Source organism: Corythoichthys intestinalis, chromosome 13 (assembly GCF_030265065.1).
Source record: "Corythoichthys intestinalis isolate RoL2023-P3 chromosome 13, ASM3026506v1, whole genome shotgun sequence".
Classification (NCBI taxonomy): Eukaryota; Metazoa; Chordata; class Actinopteri; order Syngnathiformes; family Syngnathidae; genus Corythoichthys; species Corythoichthys intestinalis.
In genome coordinates, this window is record NC_080407.1 from 937,916 (window position 1) to 959,123 (window position 21,208).

Here is a 21,208-nt window from a genome sequence, read left to right on the forward strand (position 1 = left end):
TATTTGATATAACTACATTTAAGTATTTTCTGCAGGCATTTTTTTAGTACGTTGTTCCTGTACGCATCTAAAAAAACAAGTTTAGAGCGCACGGTAGCACGGACATTTTGGCAGAACACCGGCGGTCAGTAACAAGAGCAGCATCGACATGCCCATTTTCGTGCCGTATTGGCATCGACACCAAATTTGGGCCATTTTTAGGTGCGCAATTTCTCTGACAAGTGAATCTATGATCAAAATAGCCAATTTAAAAATGACCAGTTGATTCGTAGTCACAGCCCTACTCTAGTGTAACAACTTTTTCCTCCCAGCTGAGTACGGCACTACTACGAGGAAAGTAAATAGAAAAGGTGAGAAGTACTTTCCACCGAGGGTGCGGCAACGCAAACAAACAGGAAGCGTATTGGAGGGCCTCCGAAAAGTTTATTTTCCGTCACACGCAGCTGAACGGGAGGCGTCGGCTTCCCCGAGATGGAATCCGCAAAGTGATTTTCTCCCGCCGCCGCCGCCGCTAAATCTCTTGATCACTTTAATTTTTTGCTAGGCTGCTCGCTAGGCCAGAGGAGGTGAAAAAAAGGAGTCTAGGGAGGAAGAGGAACGGAGGCGTTATCGGCGTCCGGCCGGAGTCGGCGGCGCTGAATCGGCAGAGATTAGGACAAAATGCGGCCGCTTGCTCGCTCGGTGGCGTAAGCCCCTTACACGCCGCCGCTCGTATTAGTTCAGGTGAAAGGACGCCTGCCTTTACATACAAGCGGACAAATCCGGACACAATGCGTTTCCCGCCGGACCACAATGCGGCCGCGCTATCTGCGGACCTCGCCGCCGCCGCCCACCCCCCCCCCCTCCGGCGGCACCGCTATCCAAACGGCGGAGAAGACCACGGCCCGGGGAGATACGGCGTCCAATCAAAGTGTGTTTGCCGGCTCTCCGCGGGGGCACGGAGGAGGTCACGCGTGTCTTTCTTTCCCAAAAGTTGCTACTTTGGGCGCAAACTTGCCGGATGGCAAACGAAGAACAAAAATGGATGCATTCTTTGATGAAAAATAACAAAATTAAATAAGAAAATTCAACTTTTTATGAAGACAATTTGAATATAGCTCAATGGCTGCATTCAAATAGATTGGACATCTACCACAAAGGAAACAAATAGTTTTTTTGTCTAAAGTTAGAAAAAGGAGGAAAATGTCAATACTGTTCTTTTTTTTAATTTATAAAATTTCTTTTATTTACTTATTTTTGTTATTATTGAAAATAAGGAGGAAACAAATTACTTGGAATTTAAATTATTTTTTACTTTTTTTTCCATTCAAAAACATAAAAGTGTGGCTTCTGAGCCACATGCCGCTTCAACACATTGACGTCGCGAGAAGTCCAATCCATTTGAAGTGTGACGGTGACAGCCAATGACGGTTCCGTCGCTGCCACCCTTCCAGTTCAAATGGATGCGAGTGATAAACTCGTTTAAAGAGTTTAACCCTTAAATACCTGCAACATGAAGCAATTATCAGAGAATCCCAAAATTTGAAAAATAAGCTCCTAATGAAACCTTTTTTTCCCCAAATTTGTAAAAAGAAAAGTCAAAATGAATATGTGTAGTAAGCGCTCAATAGCTACTGTATAACCCTTGCTAAATCCTGTTTTTTTTTCTCATAGAACCAGCAGAACTTGGATCCGTCATAGTTTTTTTTCCAAAAAGAAATGTCAAAATTCTGAATTTGTCTCAAAATCATGAAATTTAAGGTGTATCAAATGTGATACATTTGGCAATAAACGGTTAAATGAAAACCTATATGAGCGTTATGACTGGGCATCTCTCACTGTCAATGGCAGCCAATGGGTTCATCTCTGCTCGACTAATATCCCATGTTTTTTTCTCAGGTGGGAAGCAGCCGCGGTCCCCCCTCCCCCCTTTCGTGTGGGCTCTGACAGCATCTTTATTCAAATGAAGACGGCGTCAAGGCAGATTAAGTGCTCGCCAGCCCACACGGGATGTTCTTGCCAAAAAGTACACATCACATCTCATCTTCCAAAAAAAAACAAAAAAAAACATCCCACATTTTCTGTATCGCCCGCTAATCTAGCGCCCGGCTTAGTCGGCCGGTCGCTCGAGAAGAATTTGTCTTCTTGTGAAGTCCTTCACCTCGTCCTTGTTCGCACGCTAATTCTGCCTTTCATCTGCGGGACGGCCTGCCCCGGCAAAGCGCTCGTCTTTGCAGGTTGGACCCAAAAAAAAAAAAAACCCTGTCAACTAGTACACACTTTGTCTCCTGAGACAATTCCACCCCCGCTAGAATCGACGTGTTTTGTTCTTCAAATCATTTTGGCCTCCCGGTACAGCTCGAGTCTGATATCTTTGATACTGAATTAATGCTTCATTGGCTTATTAAGAAAAGAAAAATCTTCCCTGTTATCATTTATGCTTCTATTGTATTGTAGGTTTCATATAGTCCTTGTATTTGTACGTATAGTAAATATTCTCTTCATTTTTGGATTTTGAAGTGTGGCTTATGAGCCACATGCTGCAGAGAAAACGTATTCCGTGCCCAGATTGGACGTCTACCGCCGCCAAAGAGTCAACTTCACAAACTCTGATTCGACGGTGAAGCGGCGATTCCTGCGTCAGAATGCACACCGGCGCGGAGAAATAAAAATGTCAGGACGTAAAACGTCGCGCTTGAGGCGGCGGCGGGGCGACAAATCCGTATTCTTCAATAAAAGCGCCGGCGCGCCATAATCAAGGCAGAACAAAGCGGCGTGATTAACGATCGCAATTTATCGTATCTGCCGGCCCGACGGCGGTTATCATAATTCATATCGTAAATAAGCGCGGCCGGCCAATGGGGAGGAGGCGTCCGTGTCATCCCAAATAACCTTTGATAACAATTACCATAGAAGGCCTCCAGTCACAATGTTATCAGCGTCCCATTCTCCCCGTGTAGCCTACAACACTATTACCATATAGATTAGACTATTTACAATGCGCACGCACATTGGCGCGCACCACCAACGTGCGCGGGAAAAGTGCGCTTGTCTGGAAGTATGTGTGGAAACAAGTCGGCGAGTAGAATTGCGTATCTTTGACTCCCACATTGTCGGTGGCGCGTTCCTGGAGGGTTTGGGAAAACCTTGGAGGGAAAAAACCCAGATAACTGTCACAGATTAGCCGAGCGGATCTTGTCCAAGGTGTCTTTCTTCTTTCCCGTTTTTTTATCTGCCGATATGCTGATATGTGCCCACACACGTCACGTAAGAACAGAAAATGCACTTATTAATGATCACCCATGCTAATTTCGCTACCCGTTTATGGAATTTTCCTCTATATGTTAGCATCGAGCTAGTTAAGTGCTGTTCATATAAAGTCTGTATTTAACAACTCGACCAAGTGATATTTGGTTATTGCAGTTGTATTTCATTTTTCACATCCGGTTAGTTATTGAAAAAGGTGACATAGCTAAAGTTTAAGTATTTGTTTCATAAAGCATAAGCATACAACTGGTAGTAACAAAATTCATTTGCATTTACAATACATTCTCAGTTTGACTTTATTTAAATCTTATCGTGAGTTTTCGTCAACGCTGACAACCTCGGTACATATATACGTCGGCACAGAGTACAAAGCCATCCCGCCCGCCTGCCGGTGCGAGTTTATGCCGACTCGCAACGGCGGAGCTTTGAATAATTGCGCCACAATGCGAGCGGCGCCGATTAATTGCCTGAGATAAGGACGGGCCGGCGCTGCCTCAGCTTCCGTAATTCCGCCGAGAAACTATTTAAGTGACCCTGTCATCTCGGAGCGGCGTGATGGCTGTCCTAATTACTCCACAATAACAAACGCGCAGCTCATTTAGCTGTGACGAGCGCCTGCAATCAGCACTTCTATGAATAACTTAACAGGAAGGCGTGGGCCTATTTACACTTCCATTAACTCAAGACAATGCGCGTCACCTCCACGTGAGCGCGCCTTCAGGTGGCAATGACAAAGCGGGAACCGGACGATCACCTATCAGCGCCGTCCGTTTCCACCCGGAGGGGCGATCGGACGTTCGGTCGGAACGGATAGGACGCCCGGCGCAGTCGAAAAGAAGAGAAAAGCCGAGCGTCGGATGAAAGACCGGGAGGGAGGGGCGCACTTGACACCGAGCTAATGGCCAATCGGCGTCTTGATAGCGTCATTTAGCCGTGCGCCCGAAGGCCCCGCCGCCTTTGAAGTGCTTCCAAATGTCGACTCAATTATTACTTAAATGAAAAAGAGTAGGAATTCAATTTGAGCGTTTCGCGCGACAGATAATCGCCGACATTTCACGATAGGCGGCCGACAAAAAAAAAAAAAAGTCATTTGAGGGAGGCCCGGCCGCCTCCTTTTTTTCTTCTCTCTTTAGGGGAGAAACACAGTGTTGATGCTCGCTTCCATCTTTTCTACGCTCGCCATTATGACGGCGGCGGGTTCAGAATCAATTTGCCAGAATAATAGTCTTCATCAGAAGGGAAGCCGGCGGTAATGATGTTCCGCCACACCTGCGTGCGCGCGCGACTCGGCGCCATTCATTACACGTTGGCGTCAGCGCTTCGATGAAGACGCGTCGCCACGGCGTCGTTTTCGCGCGACGACGGACCGACTGAACCGAGCGTGAAGACGTTCCGGGGCGTGCGGCATAATATCGTCTTGTCACTTTTGTACATTTTGATTTCTCAATGATGGCGTCGGGCTTAAACACGAGGCCGCGTTGGGTTCAACCGGTGGAGGTGTAAAATTCAAGCGTTTTGAATGCCCGCAGTACCGGACATGACCACTGGAGGCTGGCTACAAAACAGAGCGATCCGCCATCAAATCCCTTTCCAAATTGCCTGGTTAAAACATAAAAACAAATGTTGAGTTTTCACTGTTTTCACTGTATGGTGCCGCTGACGCTACAGAACAATTGAACGGGGAGTACATTCCCCCACCCCAATTTAAGAATCCTCACACTTACAACCCTTAGCAAAAAGTATGGAATCAGCAGTCTCGGACGAGCACTCACTCAGACATTTTATCATGTAGAACAAACTCGGATAAAAAGCTTGAAAAAAATAATAAATTACTTCAAAAGTGCAACTCTTTAGCATTCAGAAACACTAAAATGATTAAAAAACATTGTGGTGGTTAGTAGAGGCGTGCGAAATTTCCGATCCTTAGATTATTCGCGATTCGGCCGTGGAAGATTCGAGACCAATTCCCAAACATCCAAATTCCGATTATCAAATTATACCGGGTAAAGCTGAACTAAAACACAGTCAGCGCGGTCTTCAGGACGCAATGAGGAACGGACCGAGAGCAAATATCATGTCGTTCAACTCATGCCGCTAGATTAAAAAAAAAAAAAATACCTGACTGCGGCCGACAGCTGGTTCAAACAACGCCCAGTTGCTAGTTGCTACAAACATACGGCCACATACGGCTATAGTAGATATCACATAAATGCAGAACTAGATGCTAAATGACAGACAACTGACATATAAAAAGAACTAGATGCAAAACGACAGGCTTGCCGTTTATTAGTTGCCGCGTTGTAAACAGCCGCCATCTTAAAGCAGTAGACTTCTCTAGAATGCTCTGTTGTAGCGAACCTAATTAACTTTTTATCTGAAATATTCCTAAATCAGCAGATCTTGACTTGAATCTATCTTTAAATAATGAAACAGTTTTAAAACTTTGACATGTTGTAAGTAGACAGAAGTGAAATGATGGAATAACAGGAGCAATTTTATCAACTTTAACGGTTGATTCACATCATTAAATTGATTTAATGTCGTTTAAAGCTGCCGATCAGGAATGGGGACTTGAGTATTTTATTTAATGTTTTTAACTGTTAACTTGATACTCAAATATTAGTTTGGTTTAGCCTAATAGGATTTTTAAACTATTTTGGAACTAATCTACAAAACATTAAAAGGGGGGATTTGGGTGACATCAATAATCGATTTATAATCAAATCGGAGCCTCTGAATCGTAATCGAATCGTTAGGTACCCAAAGATTCCCACCTCTAGTGGTTAGTAAATGTTGATTTTATAGAGCAAGTGCAGGGAAATATATGAATGGAATCTCTCCATTCTGAGGAAAAAATATGGAATCATGAGAAACAAACAAAGAAATAACAATCAAAACACATCTCTAGTCTTTGGTAGCACCAGCTCTGGCTTTTACGACAGCTTGCAGTGTCTGGGGCATTGACTTGATGAGTATTCTTCATCAATTTGGTGCCAACTCTCTAATACCCCTTTCCCACTAGCCAAAAAACCCATGTCAACCCACTAACAATCGGCTTTTGGTGGCAGTGGAAAAGGTGCAGCGACCCGTGTCCATCAACCTGCCAAGCGACCCGCGTTAAAATCACCTCGGCTCTGATCGTCATGCAGTGTGAAAGCAAAACCCAGGGTCAACAGTCAACACCCTAATATACGTGGTGACGTAGGCTTTTACGTGATGCGTCATAACAACGTGCCAGTCGCCTCCCATTTAACACGCCCCACAACCGTAGTTACGTCGATGCTCATAACAAAGCTAGTAGAATAAGAAGAATTCACGTCGCCTACGTTGCCTCAGCACAAGCGGAGTGTTGACCCTTTGCTGCATTTCCATCATTTTGAGGGCAGTAAAAAGCATGAAAACAGAGAACACAAACGGAAAGGAGGCTTCCATGTTGCTCTGCATTGTTTACTTCCTTGAACTGACTGAATTGGGTCGCACTTGTCGATGCGCATTTTAGCGTGGTGACGTCACGTAACCTTACGCACGGCTGAGGAGGGGTGGGGGGGTTAGACGGGTGAAGAAAAAAAAAGACACGGCTTTTTTTTGTCAATGGAAAAGGTGCTAAATGCCAATTGCTAGTGGGTTGCATCGGCTTGGAAAAAATGCGCGTTGACCCACTAGTTTCAGTGGGAAAGGGGCATATGATTGCAGTTGCCAGATCATCCTTGCAGGTCGGAGCCATTTTTTCCAATTTCCACCACAGGTTTTCAATAGGGTTAAGATCTGGGCTATATGCAGGCCGTGACATTGACTGGATGAGTCTTTCTCCAAGGAATGCTTTAACAATTTTAGCTCTGTGGCATGATGCATTGCCATCTTGGAAAATAACAAACATATTTTCAGTTGAAGGGATAAGAAAGCTGTCTAAAATTTCAATGTAAACTTGTGCATTTATTGAAGATTTAACCACAGTGCCTTTGCCTGACATCCAGCCCCATATCATCAAGAAGTGAGGGAATTTTGGTGTTTTCTTCAGGCTGTCATCTTTGTAAATCTCACTGGAACAGCACCGAACCAAAGTTCCAGCATCATCACCTTGTAAAGAGTCAAGAATCTGCATTGGAGTTGGTGATTCCATACTTTTTGCTAGGCGTTGTAGTTGAAGCCGATCGGAAGGGCAAAGAAGCTGCTACATTGTTTTTTACTGCTAAAAAGCTCAATCAACTGAAAACGTGACAGCTGTCATGGCGGCGGCCTGAGAGTAGGAAGCGGGAGCAAATGGATTCTGGCTAACGCGATGCATAGTGGGTCTAGCCAGCATGATTTTTTTTGTTTAAGACGGCAAATACGACTGTACGTGTGAGAGATATTGTTTGAGGATGTGAGAGGGAAAAAAGCTGGCAAAGCCCCGAAAGAAGAAGTTGAAAAGAATTCAAGCAGAAAGTAACTTAACGTTTTCCTCTTCAACTTTTTGCAGAAGCCAGTTTTTTTTTTGTTGGCTTCTTTCCACGCGCGAGACGGAGCGTGGAGAAAAAAAAAGTGTCCGCGCCGGGCCTTTATGGGATTTGCGTATCTCCGGGGGCGTTCGCTCGGCATTCCTTCACGGGTTGACTGGCAATGCCCGAGCGGCCCCCTCTTAACGGCCCCCTAATCACCGGCGGGCCACTTTGAAGCGACAGACAATTTGCTGCGTGTAACGCGAGCGCCGGGCCGCCAGACAGATGGGCAGATAGCGTTGGGGCGGCGGGCTAAGTCGGGGCGACCCCGGGGTTACGCGGGGGCCTCGTCGGCACCCAGGGCCCAAAAAAGAAGGGCAAACAAAACGTGGCTCGACGACGTCAAAGACGGGCCGAACCGCGACGCGACACGCGGAGGCCGGCACGTACGCAACGTGCGTGTTTATTGTTTACGCGGCTGCGGGTGGCGCCGGCCGCTGGAAAAACACTTTGGCTTTTGTAATCGCTATCAGATCGCCACACGGAGAAACGGGGGCGGGGACTATAAAAGGTATGTTATTCCACACGGAGTGCAAAAAAGGGCCTATGTAGACTCAAGTTTGGAGACAAAGCCGTTACACAAGCGGGCCCGACATGATACTCTGTACCAATTAACGATTAGTCCCTTACAGATGACTTGGAAATGTCTACTTTGTCTGCTTTTTTCCTCGCTCCACTTTTTTAACTATTAGTACGCAAACGCCGGGAAGGAAAGCCCAAGTTGTCGGCGCCGCCGGCTTATCTTGTTTACACGAAGCGACTTTTTCAAAAGGCAAACATTTTCTTTGCGAGCCGATACAAATCACCCGTGCGGACGCTTATTAGAGGGACGCCACGGAAGGGCGGCCCTCCTCGGGAAAATGCCAAAAATGGCAACCGTGCCGCCTTTTTGCACCCGTCGACAGCGATAGACGTCCAATCCGATGGAGGCGGGACGCGATCCACGAGTTTAACGCAAAAACGGGAAGTAGTTGGTTAACTTGTTGCCGCCGCGGAGGTGTCGTGTGTCTCTTAACGAGGCAGGCCTTTGTCCCGAACGACACGTTGAGGCCCCTCCATTTGAGGGGTCGCGACCCCGGCCAGAGTGCCTACGAGGTCGGGGGGTCAGGTCAGCGCCGGGTTAACGTTATTGGAGTTTATTTGTTTAATTTTCCATCAAATGCCAGCGTCTGCCTCAGATCAAGATGACTCGGGGAGAAGGGGAATGCAGGTTCTCATTTGCATCGCGACTGACAATAAACATTTTATTGTTTAGAAAAATAATATTCTGTTCTCCTAACATTTTTAGATTTTGCAGCCATTTCATTACTGATGTTTAAAGAATTTCAAATTCATACTCAATGTGACAAGTTCTCACATCTACATACGATTTTTGAAAAAGAATTAAGGAGACATTTAAACTTTTTTCTCCCCAAAAACAGGCCACGTTTCAACATTCCGATGTCATTTCGGGGTACACGTTGAATTGAAAATGACCCCCAAACTTTGCTCTTTATTAGTCACTCAAAAACTACATTTTCCATGTCGTTCATTTGTTTGCACACAAATCAAAACTATTTTGAGGATTGTCGTCTGAAAAGCATCTTTGAACGTCGCTGCGCTTGAAAAGCGGCGATGCGGATCCTCACGTGCTTACGGGACCGAACGTCCGGATGACTTTTTGCCCGCCGGCCACAACAATACACTTAATTTGCTGTGTATGCGCGTGTGCGCGTGTGAGCCCAAACAGCGCGGCGCCAACAGTCTGCCCTTCCCTTGAGAACGTAACGGCTGAGTGGCAGCGGAAAGAAAAGGAGGGGGTAACAGAGGGGGGCGCAGGTGGGACAGGCTTTCAGGTGAGGCGGCGAGTGACGTCGTTAGCTCACACGTGAGCGATGTCCTTTTATAAAAACCGTTCGGACTGGGAAGGGCCATTGACGTCTAGCGCCGTCAACGGCACTGAAACATAAGCATAAACAGCCGTTTCTCCCAATCGAAACAAATTGGACATCTATTTTCGTCAATGGCAGTCAACGCTTTCATGATGACAATAACAAATTAGAACGCGGAAAAGCAGATCACTTAAAAGTGCCCGACAAACAAAAAGTGTCGCAAAGTCCAACAAGTGCTTGAAGGTGAAAAATTGTTAAAGAAGTCTTTTTTTTTTTTTTTTTTAATCCGCCATTTTAACTCCAGCCAATATTGGAGTTTGTTTTCCATCATAGCCAATCACGTTTGAGCTTGTCCGGGTGCTAAGAATAGGCCGTCGGTGGCGCTGTCGTGTCAACAGGTCGGGCCACTGGTTAGGACGCATAAGTGCCTTATTTACGCTGCTTATCTGCCCCCGCGCGATCGGCCATTAGGCTCGCGGGCCAATGGGATCGCTCCCGCTCGTCACACGGGAAGCAAACGCTAGCCCGCGGGGGGGGGGGGCGGCTGAGAGCAACAAACAGGAAGTACCAGAGAAATTTCACAGTAAATGCCGGACGCCAGGAAACGGCACACACAGGAATCCAAGCGTGTGCGTGTTTGTCAGTGTGAAGAGCAGATAAGCAAGCGGGATGATGAAATGTGAGGCAACAACACAGGAGCCAGCCTCAAGATCTCTGATAAAAACAAACACGCTGTGTATATACAGTACCGGAACTACACGCACGCACAAATAAGGTTCAGCAGAGCAACTAAACTTTGAATTCAACTCTTTTACAAACAGGCTAGCCAAAAGTAGACGGACACTGGAAATTAACTTTCAGGTTGGAAGGATGTCAAGTCTATTCATAAATAGCCCTAATTGAGACAGTAAAGTGGTTAACTTATAGAGTATGAAGGAATCTGACATTCTAGCCAGACCGCCGGAATCGCGCCAACTGAACCAACGCTGGCGCACATCCGACGTTCCGGGCCGGCGAGACTCCGGCAATCCGGCCCTCTTTTTTTTTTTTTTTTTTTTTAAAACCTGTCCTGTTCAGCTGCCCGGATAGTCTGAACAGTTTTAATGTTTCACATTGAGAGTCTGACATACTCCCATTGTGATCATTCAAAATACCTTTTTATTTTGACAAAGCAGCGAACAGGAAGGGATTATGGGGGGACAGAAGAAAAGAAATACAAGAGAAGAAAGAAAAGAAACACATAGACAAACAAAAACAAGAAATACATTGAACAACTAAACTAGTTACTAATATGCTGGTGCTATCGTCAGCGAGATGTATTTACAGTTTACACCATGTGGGGGCCTATTGGCCAGTGAAAGAGGGGGATGGGGGTGGGGGTGTCTATAAGCCTATAAGCCAAGTGATTGAAAGGGGTAGAGTGTACACAAATCAGTTCTGTGATCTAGAACCCAATAATCGTGTGAATCTCTTATGAGTGTTAGCCCGTTGGCGACCAACCCTACGCCGCCGCATCGCCAATCCCGGCACCGGGACCCCCAACCCGAGCATGCCCTACCACATCCAGCAGCACGCAAGCCCCACCGGCCTTCTGGCCGGATTGCCGGAGTCTCGCCGGCCTTTGAACCTTTGTACTGACTCTATTTTGAAAGGTTTAAAGAAGGCTCACCGAAAACAAGTTGACAATTTATTCAGGTCGACAGCGGTCAAAACGGCAAGGTGAAACAGAAACACTCAGGCAACAAAAGGCTCCCGAGAAAAATGACCACGATTAGTTAAACACTCAGTCTTCCGAAGGCTCTCGCGGAGTGGGCCGTGGGCAGGAAGAAGGGTGTGTTTGGGATTATTGTCGTTTGTGGATTGGACAGGAGGATTCGGGAGTTACTGTTATCCGGGCAACGAGAGTTGTGGATTTTGCCACCTGAGCGCCAAAGGGGCTCTTAGAGTCTTGTCATTTGTGTTATCAGTTGGATATCGGGCGTTCTCTGGTGTTTCTTGTGTTGGGACAGGGCATCCCGCCATTTGTTCTGGACTGTCCAGGAGAACTGATTGCGGGTCAGTTGCATGAGGCACACATTGGGCTTCCGTGATAAGAAGGCGTCATGTATCTTTATCCCCTATATTCTGCTTGTTTTCTTTAAACTATGGTATAAGTGCTATTTATTTTACATTGGGTTTGTCGGAGTAATACAAACAGTCAAATAGGAAATACGAGAAACGATGATTGATTATATTAAGTGTGTTAGAATAATGCAAACAGTTAGACGGTACCTACAAGAAAGGGTGCTATCTCCTTCAGGTACCATTGACAGCGATCCAAATGAAGTAAAAGTTGGTTCATTCGCTGCCAATTCGAATAGAACGGAACCATTTTCAATTCAGTTAACTTTGTTTCAATCTTCCTTGATGCTTCCTTCCATGCTCAGCTAGAAAAGTCATTTTTGGACACGCCCATCCACTAACAGCTCATCTGATAGGAGGTCAACCATGTGACACCCCCCCACATACACACAACTATGTGAGTGTGCGCGCGGCCAAGAAGGAAAGTACAAATATGTTTTTCCGGCTGGTCGGCGTCCGGCTCGTGGGGGCGCGCTCCGCCGCGCCGCTCGCCGGCGATCGACACGCGGCCCCCGCCTCGGCCGGCAGATTATTCATATCGACGGCGTCGGCTTCGGCGAAGCAATTACTCTGGGTCACGCTCCGTCAACTTCGGGAATGACGCCGCTGCCAAGGTGGTAAAAAAGAAACGGGCGCTTCCGACCGGATGGGCGGCGGACCGACGCTACATACGCGCTCCTCGTTATATCGCGGAGATCGTTTTTAGGAATTAATGCCGGATTCGGGGGAACTTTGGTTCACGTTTTCCAACAAAGTTGATTTGGGTTAAAAGTTGCTCATTGTCAGTCGGCGTAGTACTGTATTGTGCCGCAACATGCCAGGCCAGCGTCAGAAGAAAAGCAGCAAGAGGAGCAGAAAATAAGCCTTTCCACTTTTAAGATGCCGTTTTGGTGAATAAATATCTGACGTCACGGGAAAAGTCCGTTCAAGCTGAGCTCGACGGTCAGACCGTCCACCGTGAGCCGGTTAGCCTTAAACCCAGGTTTGAGAGCGGCCTTTAGTTGAGCTTGGCTGACCTCATCCACACACACACGCCGTAAAAGTCACTCACCAATACACACACGCATCTAATTGAATGTCCCGGGGTCAAAGGCGGCGCTCTTTATGTTGCTCAGTGGAGGTGCTGAATATTTCACTTGGGAAAAACGCTGGGAAAAGTCCAAAGTAAGTAAGTTACTTGAATATAAACGAGCACTAAAGGTGCGCGGTTTTGCCTCGGGCCGTTGGAGGAGAATTCAATTCAATTGTTTGTTCGCACGACGTGGAAGTCCGGACTCGGCGCCATCGATGACGGTAGATGTCCGATCCGTTCCGAAAGAAGCGACGTTCATTCGTCCCTCCCGGTCCGACGGATTGGACGTCTTACGCCGTCGGCGGCACTCCAACACGCTCATAAAATGGAGGCGAAAAAGAACTAAAAGCGAAGCCGCCCCGAAGGCCGTACGTGGCCGCTAGCCAGCGATAATAACATCAAATCCCTTCGCGGAAAGCGTCAAAATGTACATCTGGCTGATGTGAAAAACACGCATTTATTTTCATTTCATCGCCATCCAGTTATTTTCTTCTCGCTTCTGATCCGTGACAATGCGCCAGCCAAGGTGAAAAATGTCGGATTTAATGGCTTTTTCTCTTTTTTTCGGGGCCTCCGGTGGAGAGAACTCTGCCTGTGTTTATTTCATCATGTATGTCATTCTCTTATTCTGTTGTTGTTGTTGTTGTTGTAAATATCCTCTCGCTAGCCCCGGTGGACACACGCTTATCTGCCGGGATAGGAAAAGGAAATGAAAGGAGATGCTAAAGGAAAGGATGCGAGTGGAGTGAAGGAAATGAAATGAGGAATTACAGGTTAGTAAAGGATGCTCAAGGAAGAGAGGAGGGAGGGAAATGAAATGAGCACGCGGAATAGGATGCTTGACAACAGAGTGGCAAAGGCAAAACAGGAAATTAGCAGCTAGCAAAGGAAGCTAAACAAAAAATTGCTCTGTTTTAGCGTAGAACAGGGGTATCCAACTCCCGTCCTCGAGAGCCCCCATCCAGCATGTTTTCCACGTCTCCCTCCTTTAACACAGGGGTCCCCATCTGCCGGGCCGCGGATCGGTACCGGGCCGCACAGCAATAATAATTTAATAACGACCGCATTCTGGCCGAATTAACCCTGTGCCCCTGCTTAACACACCAATATCCCTGTCTACTCCAGATATAGTACTACGGGATAGATTAGAATGTCGTCATAGAAATCCATTGATTGGACTGCAGGCAGTACATCTTGTTTATGTATATAATATATCTATGTGCGCTTGTCCTCGATAATAACGTACTGCTCGGCCGCGGGCGCAGCACATTTGTTCCAGGAAATAATTAGCCCCCACACGAGCGAAGATGACTGGAAAACAGACGTCTTTGGAGATATTTTTACGGCGAAAAGGGCAGCCTACAACGTCGAAGACCCACGAAATGCGAAGGTGTGGATCCGTGACCCGTTTGTGAATAAACCGTGTGATTCGAGCATGTCTGTGCAACAGGAGGATCAACTTGTAGAGATCGCAAATGACGGCAACCTTATTAAATGTACATTTGAGACAACAATTCTACCGAGGTTCTGGATTAAAGTCATTCCGCAATATCCTGACATCACTACGAGAGCATTGAAAACCTTGCTACAATTTCCAGCATCGTATCTTTGTGAAGCGGGCTTCTTAATTAATGCTTAACGTCAAGGCGAAGTCGTTAATGGTGAGAGCGGTGTGCAGTTGTTGTGCGCAGCTAACATGGCAAGATGTCTACGAGTCCTTCCATGATCAAATGTAAGTTAATATTCCTTTCTTTAAAGAAAGTTTGTAGTGTTTACTTTGGAATCGGTGTATTGGTGGCCATGTTTAACGTGACGTGCATGCGCAGAACCGCATCGTTGCAATTTTTGATGGGTTGCAAAATTTGTCAGAACACCGGTCCGTGAAAAAAAAGACCTAAATAACACTGGTCCGTGGTGCAAAAAAGGTTGGGGACCCCTGCTTTAACACACCTGAAAGAAATGATCAGCTCATCGGCAGGAGCCTGATAACAATCCTGATTATTTAGGAGGGAGACATGGGAAAACAAGCTGGAGGGGGGCTCACTAGGACCTGAGTTGGATAGCCCTGGCGTCGAATTAGCGTAAATACAATCGTCGCCACGGCGACGAGTGCCAGCAAGAAGCTTGTTTCTCCGCTTCCTCCCTCGCGACTTCTTCGTACACAAACAAGCCACTGTGAGCACGCTCTGCGTTTTTATCATCCATTTTGGAGCGGGAGGACTGACAGTTAACGCCATTGACAGTGATAGATGCCCACTCCATTTTGACAATTCCACGTCAAAATGCAGTCAATGAATTGAAATGTGTTTATTAGTCGTAGACGTCCAATCCATTTGAAGTGGGAGGCTGGCCATTCGTTGCCATCAAAACACAAAAGAGCTCTCGGACCAGATGGGGCAACAGTGCCACCCAGCCCCGGCTGACGCCACTACAATTGTGCCCCCTCCCCACCTTGCCGCCGTTTCCTGACATGACTGTCAGGAAGAGTTTTTTTTTTTTTTTTTTTTCCTATTCAGCGATCAAAACAAGCTCAGCACGACACACCAGCCAGCCAATCAAAGGCCGGCCCGGTGGCTCTTAATAGACTGCGCGCAGCAAAATCAAACTAATTACAATTTGTCCTTTCTCTTTTGTCCTTTTCACAAGATTTCCTTTTAATTCCCGCCACTCTCATTTAAATAAGCGCCAAGCCGGCTTCTCCCACCCAAATACGCGACTCGTGTAATGACAATGAGAAGTGGGGGGCCCGCGGCGACTATTTCAAATATTATTTAAAAAAAAAAAGGCCGCATCTGTAATTCAGAGCGGATCCGCTATCAGACGCCGCGCTTGTCATTGGCGCGGCTAATCTCCCGCGCGCCCGACAAACACGACGACCGCCGCCAGCGAGCGCTCGGAGGAAGGCGACGAAGGAGGGGGGCCGGGATTTTCCGCGCTTATTTTAACGCGACGCCTATCATAACATCAAGCCCTCAAACGGATGGGAGAGGAATTCCGCTTTTTAGAGAGCTATTAGCCGGCGATCGCTCGGTCTGCCGTCGGTCGACGAATCGTCGCTTACGTTTTCCAAGAGTCGACTATTCGGTTCACGTCTATATCACATGTTGTATTCCTTTCGGAGTTTAGCAGTAAATGTGCTTTGGAACCAAAAACGATAGAAGACGAATACTATGTGATTGTTTCCCAAAGCCCCCTCCAAAAAAAGTGTGTAAATTTCAGTCATCATCCTAAAATAACACATGGGGTTTCGCTCAGACATGCGGTCTGAACAGGAAAGGATGGAGAGCCGCCACGCTCAGCGGGACCCTGACACGGGGCCGTACGCACACCCGCAAGTCCGGCATCGGGTCGGGGGGGTCTCCAGTCGGACCCGGCCATCTATCACAGATGGAATCCGACACTTGATTGGCAGCAAAGTCAATATTCTGACAAGGAGTTAATTCACGATGCTACGGTTTCGTTTAATACAGCGGTTTACTGCTATTTCTTGTCATTCCCGCCAAAAATTTCAAGAAAAGCAATACCAGCAGATGTCTCAAGATGGTAGTCATAACACTTTCATGAATATAAAAGTCTTCAACTCACCTCTAGTAATATGTTTGAGGACCAAAACATGGTTTTCAGGATAAAGGGGGGGATTGTACACCTCATTTTAGGTCCTTTTTACCTGAATCAAAAGAGAAGATGCAATTTGACCTTTGTGTAACAAATGGACCATTAAATGGAAAAGAAGAGTGGCACCTCTGTGCGCTATATTAGAAAATGGCAACGTTGGAAGAAGACAACTGCCTTCCTCTCTATTGGCTTAATGCTAGTTACTTCATAACAAATTTAAAAAACAATTAAGTGTAAAGAATTGAACTTTGTGTTGCATTACTTTTTCCTTTTTTACCTCTCCATGAATGTAGTCAAACGTTTAACAGGCGTGCCAAAGTAATTAACACCTGGCCTATTTATTATTTACCTCCTGTCGACAGTCAGAAAAAAAAGCCATTTGTGGGTAAAGGCCAAGTTGTGAAGCAAGCATGGACTGAAAATTGGTGGCCTTCGGGGGGTGGGAAAATCACTCAAATTCGCAACATGTTGATTTCAATCAATGGGAAAGAAATTGAACTCACCCGCAAAGCAGAGAGGACTTGAGTGGCTGAAGCAGGTACACATCAAACTGAACTTGAACCCGACCTCTTGGACACGTAAAAATAGACGTAGTAGCAAGCCAAAAAATCCCAAAAGTCAGCTATTAATCCTCCCGAAGAAAACCAGGAAACGCGTCAAGTGTGTACTAAGCAGGCCCAATTGTGTTGATGACTGCACTCTGCAGTACCGCATTCAGCAGAGGGCGCCATTTATCGTCCTATTCCGTGTTTTTACAGGCAACTAATCCTCATTCCTAAATGCACCAACCCTGACACGAGAAATAAAAAAATAACTCATAGTGGCAAGAAAAAGTTCCCGCACATCAGCAATTTTTCCTCACGAAGCCGGGAAATACGTCAATGTTAATGGTGACTTTTTCTTTTTACAAGCTTGCTCTTTTAGCTAACATTTCACTGCATATATGTGACCAAATACAAAAAAAAAAAAAAACTTCGCTTTACTTTAATTTTTAGTTCGTTTGTGAGCACCCCATGGACGCGCTTGGCATGTAACGCAAAAGCACTTTACGTTTAGAACGTTTGTTATCCGACTGCTCCACCCAGCGGACAAAAACGGAGCTGCGCCTCTCCGAGACCAGCGCAAAAACAGGTCCAAAATAAACGCTTTTCATAGGAGCTACAGTATTTTATTAAAAATAGGCCATCAAATGTGGACATTGACCATCTTCATGAGGGACAAAAACAGTAAAATTACTTTTTTTTTGTCTGAAACCGAAGAGGAGGGAAAGCATGCGCTGCGCTGCTTCATAAAACAGGTTCATCAAAATGGTACATTAAAAAAACTACTTCATAAATCTTTGGAGAAATAAACAGAAACGAACACGCATTATTTCATTCTTGCGCCAACCTCAGTTCAAAGGTTGTCGCAAACTTGTTGAAAAAAGTTGATTTCTTCCAAGGCTATATACTGGGATACTGGGATACATTTGCGAATAAATCTAGAGACACTCTATGTGCATTTGCAGCAGGGGAGGAACACAAAGTGTAACGCGAAAATGTTTTGAACGAATCCAAGACGACTGAACTTTTTACTTTGTGATCATTTTTTATAATAAACAAAAAAATATACCATAGATTTTACACACAAAAAACAATGTTTTTAATATTACTCTAAACATAACTTGGGAAAATGAATACCAAATATTTTTTTCACAAGATTCTGCAACCTACCTGTGCATTTGCAGCAAGGGGGAGCAGAAAAGGCAACACATCACGTGGGCAACGGAAAATATCTAAAAGAATAGCATTGCGTTAGCATTTAGCAACACAATATTTGCGAATGGCTTCGCTCGTGGAGTGGATAAAAGCAAAACACAACAACAAAGAACAGCGCTATCACTCAAAAACTCACATACTCCAACTAAACGACGCCAGTCACTTCTCAATTTCATTGCGTTATCTTTTGAACGAATCCACGACGACTGAAGTGAATACGTTCCAACTACTTGGAGCAAGTGCACCTGCAATGACGTGGTCCCACCAGGCGATGGCATATTTGTCTTTTTTAAATGGATTTTATAAAGACCATTTTTAACTATGTTACATTTATAAATAGAACGTGTTGGTAACAAGCATATAAAAATGTCGTGTTTGTACATGTTCATTACTGTACATCAACAAAGTCATCCATCCTTTAATCTCTTTTTATTGTGTGAAAACAATCAGACAGCAGTGATCATGTAGGTTTTATTTCTCTGTCTATTTTACAAACAAACGTCACCGGAGTCGTCTGCGCCAGATTTAAATGTTGGTCCCGTCTCGGATCCATTACCTAGAGAAAGAGAATGCGTATTGTTAAAACGATGCAAAATAAAAAAGATTGGAGTTAAGACATACGGCTAAATAGGACGCTATCCGACTCAAAACACATTGAAACAAGCCTATATGAGCATCTAAAATCTACCAAGTTACCTCCCGCAAGGTTCAATTCCTGAATTGGGCGGATTGTGGCGAGAGTTCAACAAGAATGTTTTAATGACGGAAGCGATGATCGTCACGAGGACGAAAGCGGCAAAAAGACTTACAGAGCGGCGGCTCCGGAGATGATCTCAATCAGCTCCTTGGTGATGACGGCCTGTCGGGTGCGGTTGAAGGTCAGCGTCAGCTTATCGATCATCTCGGCTGGCGCGAGGAAGGAAAAATTAAAAAACGTCACTCATCGACGCGCAGATTTTTTCCCCCCGGTCTCATTTGGCGCCGCTCACAAGCATTCTTGCTGGCGCTGTCCATGGCGGTCATCCTGGCGCTCTGCTCGCTGGTGGACGACTCGCGCAGGGCTAAGTAGATGATGTTGACCATGGCGAACTCCTGGTAGCTCCTCAGCACGTCGGCGTCGATGTCGTCGTACACGCCCATCGTCTCTGTGGCGGCACGCGCGAACGGGCGTCACCCGCAGTCTAGGGCCGAGGATTCGGATATTTTACCTGCGTTGGCGACCACATCGTTAGAAAAGAGGGGCTGCTGGTCCGTCTTGTAGGAAATGACCGACCTGCCGGGAGAAATCAAAAATGTGGCACGATTTAGCGTCGTACCACCTGGGGACAGACGTCCGAGCCATTTAAATAGGGAGAGACGACAGCAATCGAATCGCTCTTCAAATAGCGGTCAACGAGTGAAAAACTAAAAGCCCAAAGTGTATGTATAATACCAGTTTGATTTGGTGCAAAAAATGTGCCGCCCGGCTTATATTTTGACGATCGTCCCATTTTTGTATATTATATTTTGGGAAATTAAGATGAAAATTCATTCTTTAAGTGAAAAAAATGTGTAAATGGGAAGCACTGCACACACAATAATCGACCAACCGTTAACACGACACAATGGCTAAAGTCAGCCTTGACCACGGGTCCCACCTGAAGCGGTTGTAGATGACGGCTCCCTGGTCAAACTCGTAACCAGAGTTGAGCAGTTCGCCGGCGATGATGGACGCGTCCCCAAAAGTGGGGGGCTTGCGTCCCACCTCCTTGCAGTTGAGCATGATGTGCTTGCCGTGAGTCCTGACGAGACAAAACCAAGCGCGTTAGCGCCGTTCTGGTCGGTGGCGCGAGCGGGCGCGGGCGTACCGGTGCAGCAGGCCCCTGAGTTTGTCGCCCACGTTGACCACCATCACCTCCTTGCCGCTGCCGGTCAGGTTGGCGATCTCGTTCTTGATGGTCTTGGCCACACCCGAGTGGATGGCGCCGCAGAGGCCGCGGTCAGACGTCACGCCGATAATCAGGTGCTTAGACGCCTTGTCCTCGGGCGCTTTGATCTCCGCCTTCTCGTACAGAGCTGCCGTGGGGAAATCGGCCGATTAGCGTTAGCGTGGCTATTTGAAACGCAGGTCCACGTACAGAGGGCTCCGGTGCCGTAGACCCGGGCGGGCTTGAGTTGCCTCTCAGCTCGCGCGTATTTGGCGGCGGCCACCATTTTCATGGACTTGGTGATCTTCTGGATGTTCTTGATGGACTTCAGGCGGATAGTGACTGCACACAACGGACACTTGCTTATTTTGTCATTTTCTTATTGCAAAATATCTGCCTTCATTCCCAATTTGACGTTCACAGTAGTACAATTTAATCACCTAACAAAATAAAGCCCTAGTACTGTCTGATCATGCTCCAGCGTCATTGTCAATGGCAGCCAGACCTAGTGTTGCAAGGGTAAAAGAAGACAACTTACTGTCCTTCAAGGTCGCCATGTTCCTGATCTGCCCACTGTTAATAAAAATAAAAGGGTAAATTCAACTTGCGCATCACGTAAACGTCGCATTGTGCACAAGAAATACACGTCCGCAATTGACTTCGCGTCAAACATGGCGAGTCAATTTGGACGCCACAGAGCCGCTGAAGCAGTCCGCGAAAATTGCCAAAAATGACAAATTCGTTCGATTGGCGAATTTGATGACGGGGAAGCAAGACAATGTCATCGGGTTATTTAGCATTAGCCGCTGCCATTCATCAGTCGCGGCCTCCACGGTTAGCCCGTCCTTTAGCTTCTAAGAACGTTCCTTACACGGCACAATCTTCGTGCGAAATAAGCTCACGACACACAATGTGCACCCTGAGACACACATGAACGGGAGTAAGCTATGAAAAAAATGGAAAAAAGTGAGTTTTTTTTACCATTGTGGGGAGAACACCAAGGCGCTGGTCCTAGCGAACATGGTCGATGCAATGAAGGTCAGACGGCCGCCACTGCGCGTGCGTACACAACGACACGGATGAATGCTGCCTTCGCGGACTACACAGAAAGTCGGATTCTTCGACTCAGTGACTTTTATGA

At 46.4% G+C, this 21,208-nt stretch overlaps 1 protein-coding gene across 2 annotated transcripts; it reads right to left on the bottom strand.

The window, feature by feature from the left end:
- Nucleotides 1–18,547: 18,547 nt before the first annotated feature.
- Nucleotides 18,548–21,179, bottom strand: atp5f1c (ATP synthase F1 subunit gamma). 2 transcript variants are annotated; one of them, XM_057854768.1, is made up of 9 exons: nt 21,049–21,179; nt 20,606–20,640; nt 20,278–20,409; nt 20,008–20,215; nt 19,798–19,941; nt 19,369–19,433; nt 19,150–19,305; nt 18,970–19,066; nt 18,548–18,716 (listed from the first exon to the last, which is right to left on the bottom strand). In XM_057854768.1, exons 1-9 carry the CDS (start codon nt 21,087–21,089, stop codon nt 18,713–18,715), a joined length of 882 nt encoding a protein of 293 aa, XP_057710751.1. In that variant the 5' UTR covers nt 21,090–21,179; the 3' UTR covers nt 18,548–18,712. The 2 variants fall into 2 exon arrangements, with proteins under 2 accessions (XP_057710751.1, XP_057710750.1); XM_057854767.1 differs by lacking the exon at nt 18,548–18,716 and having other exon boundaries at nt 18,951–19,066.
- Nucleotides 21,180–21,208: the final 29 nt, after the last annotated feature.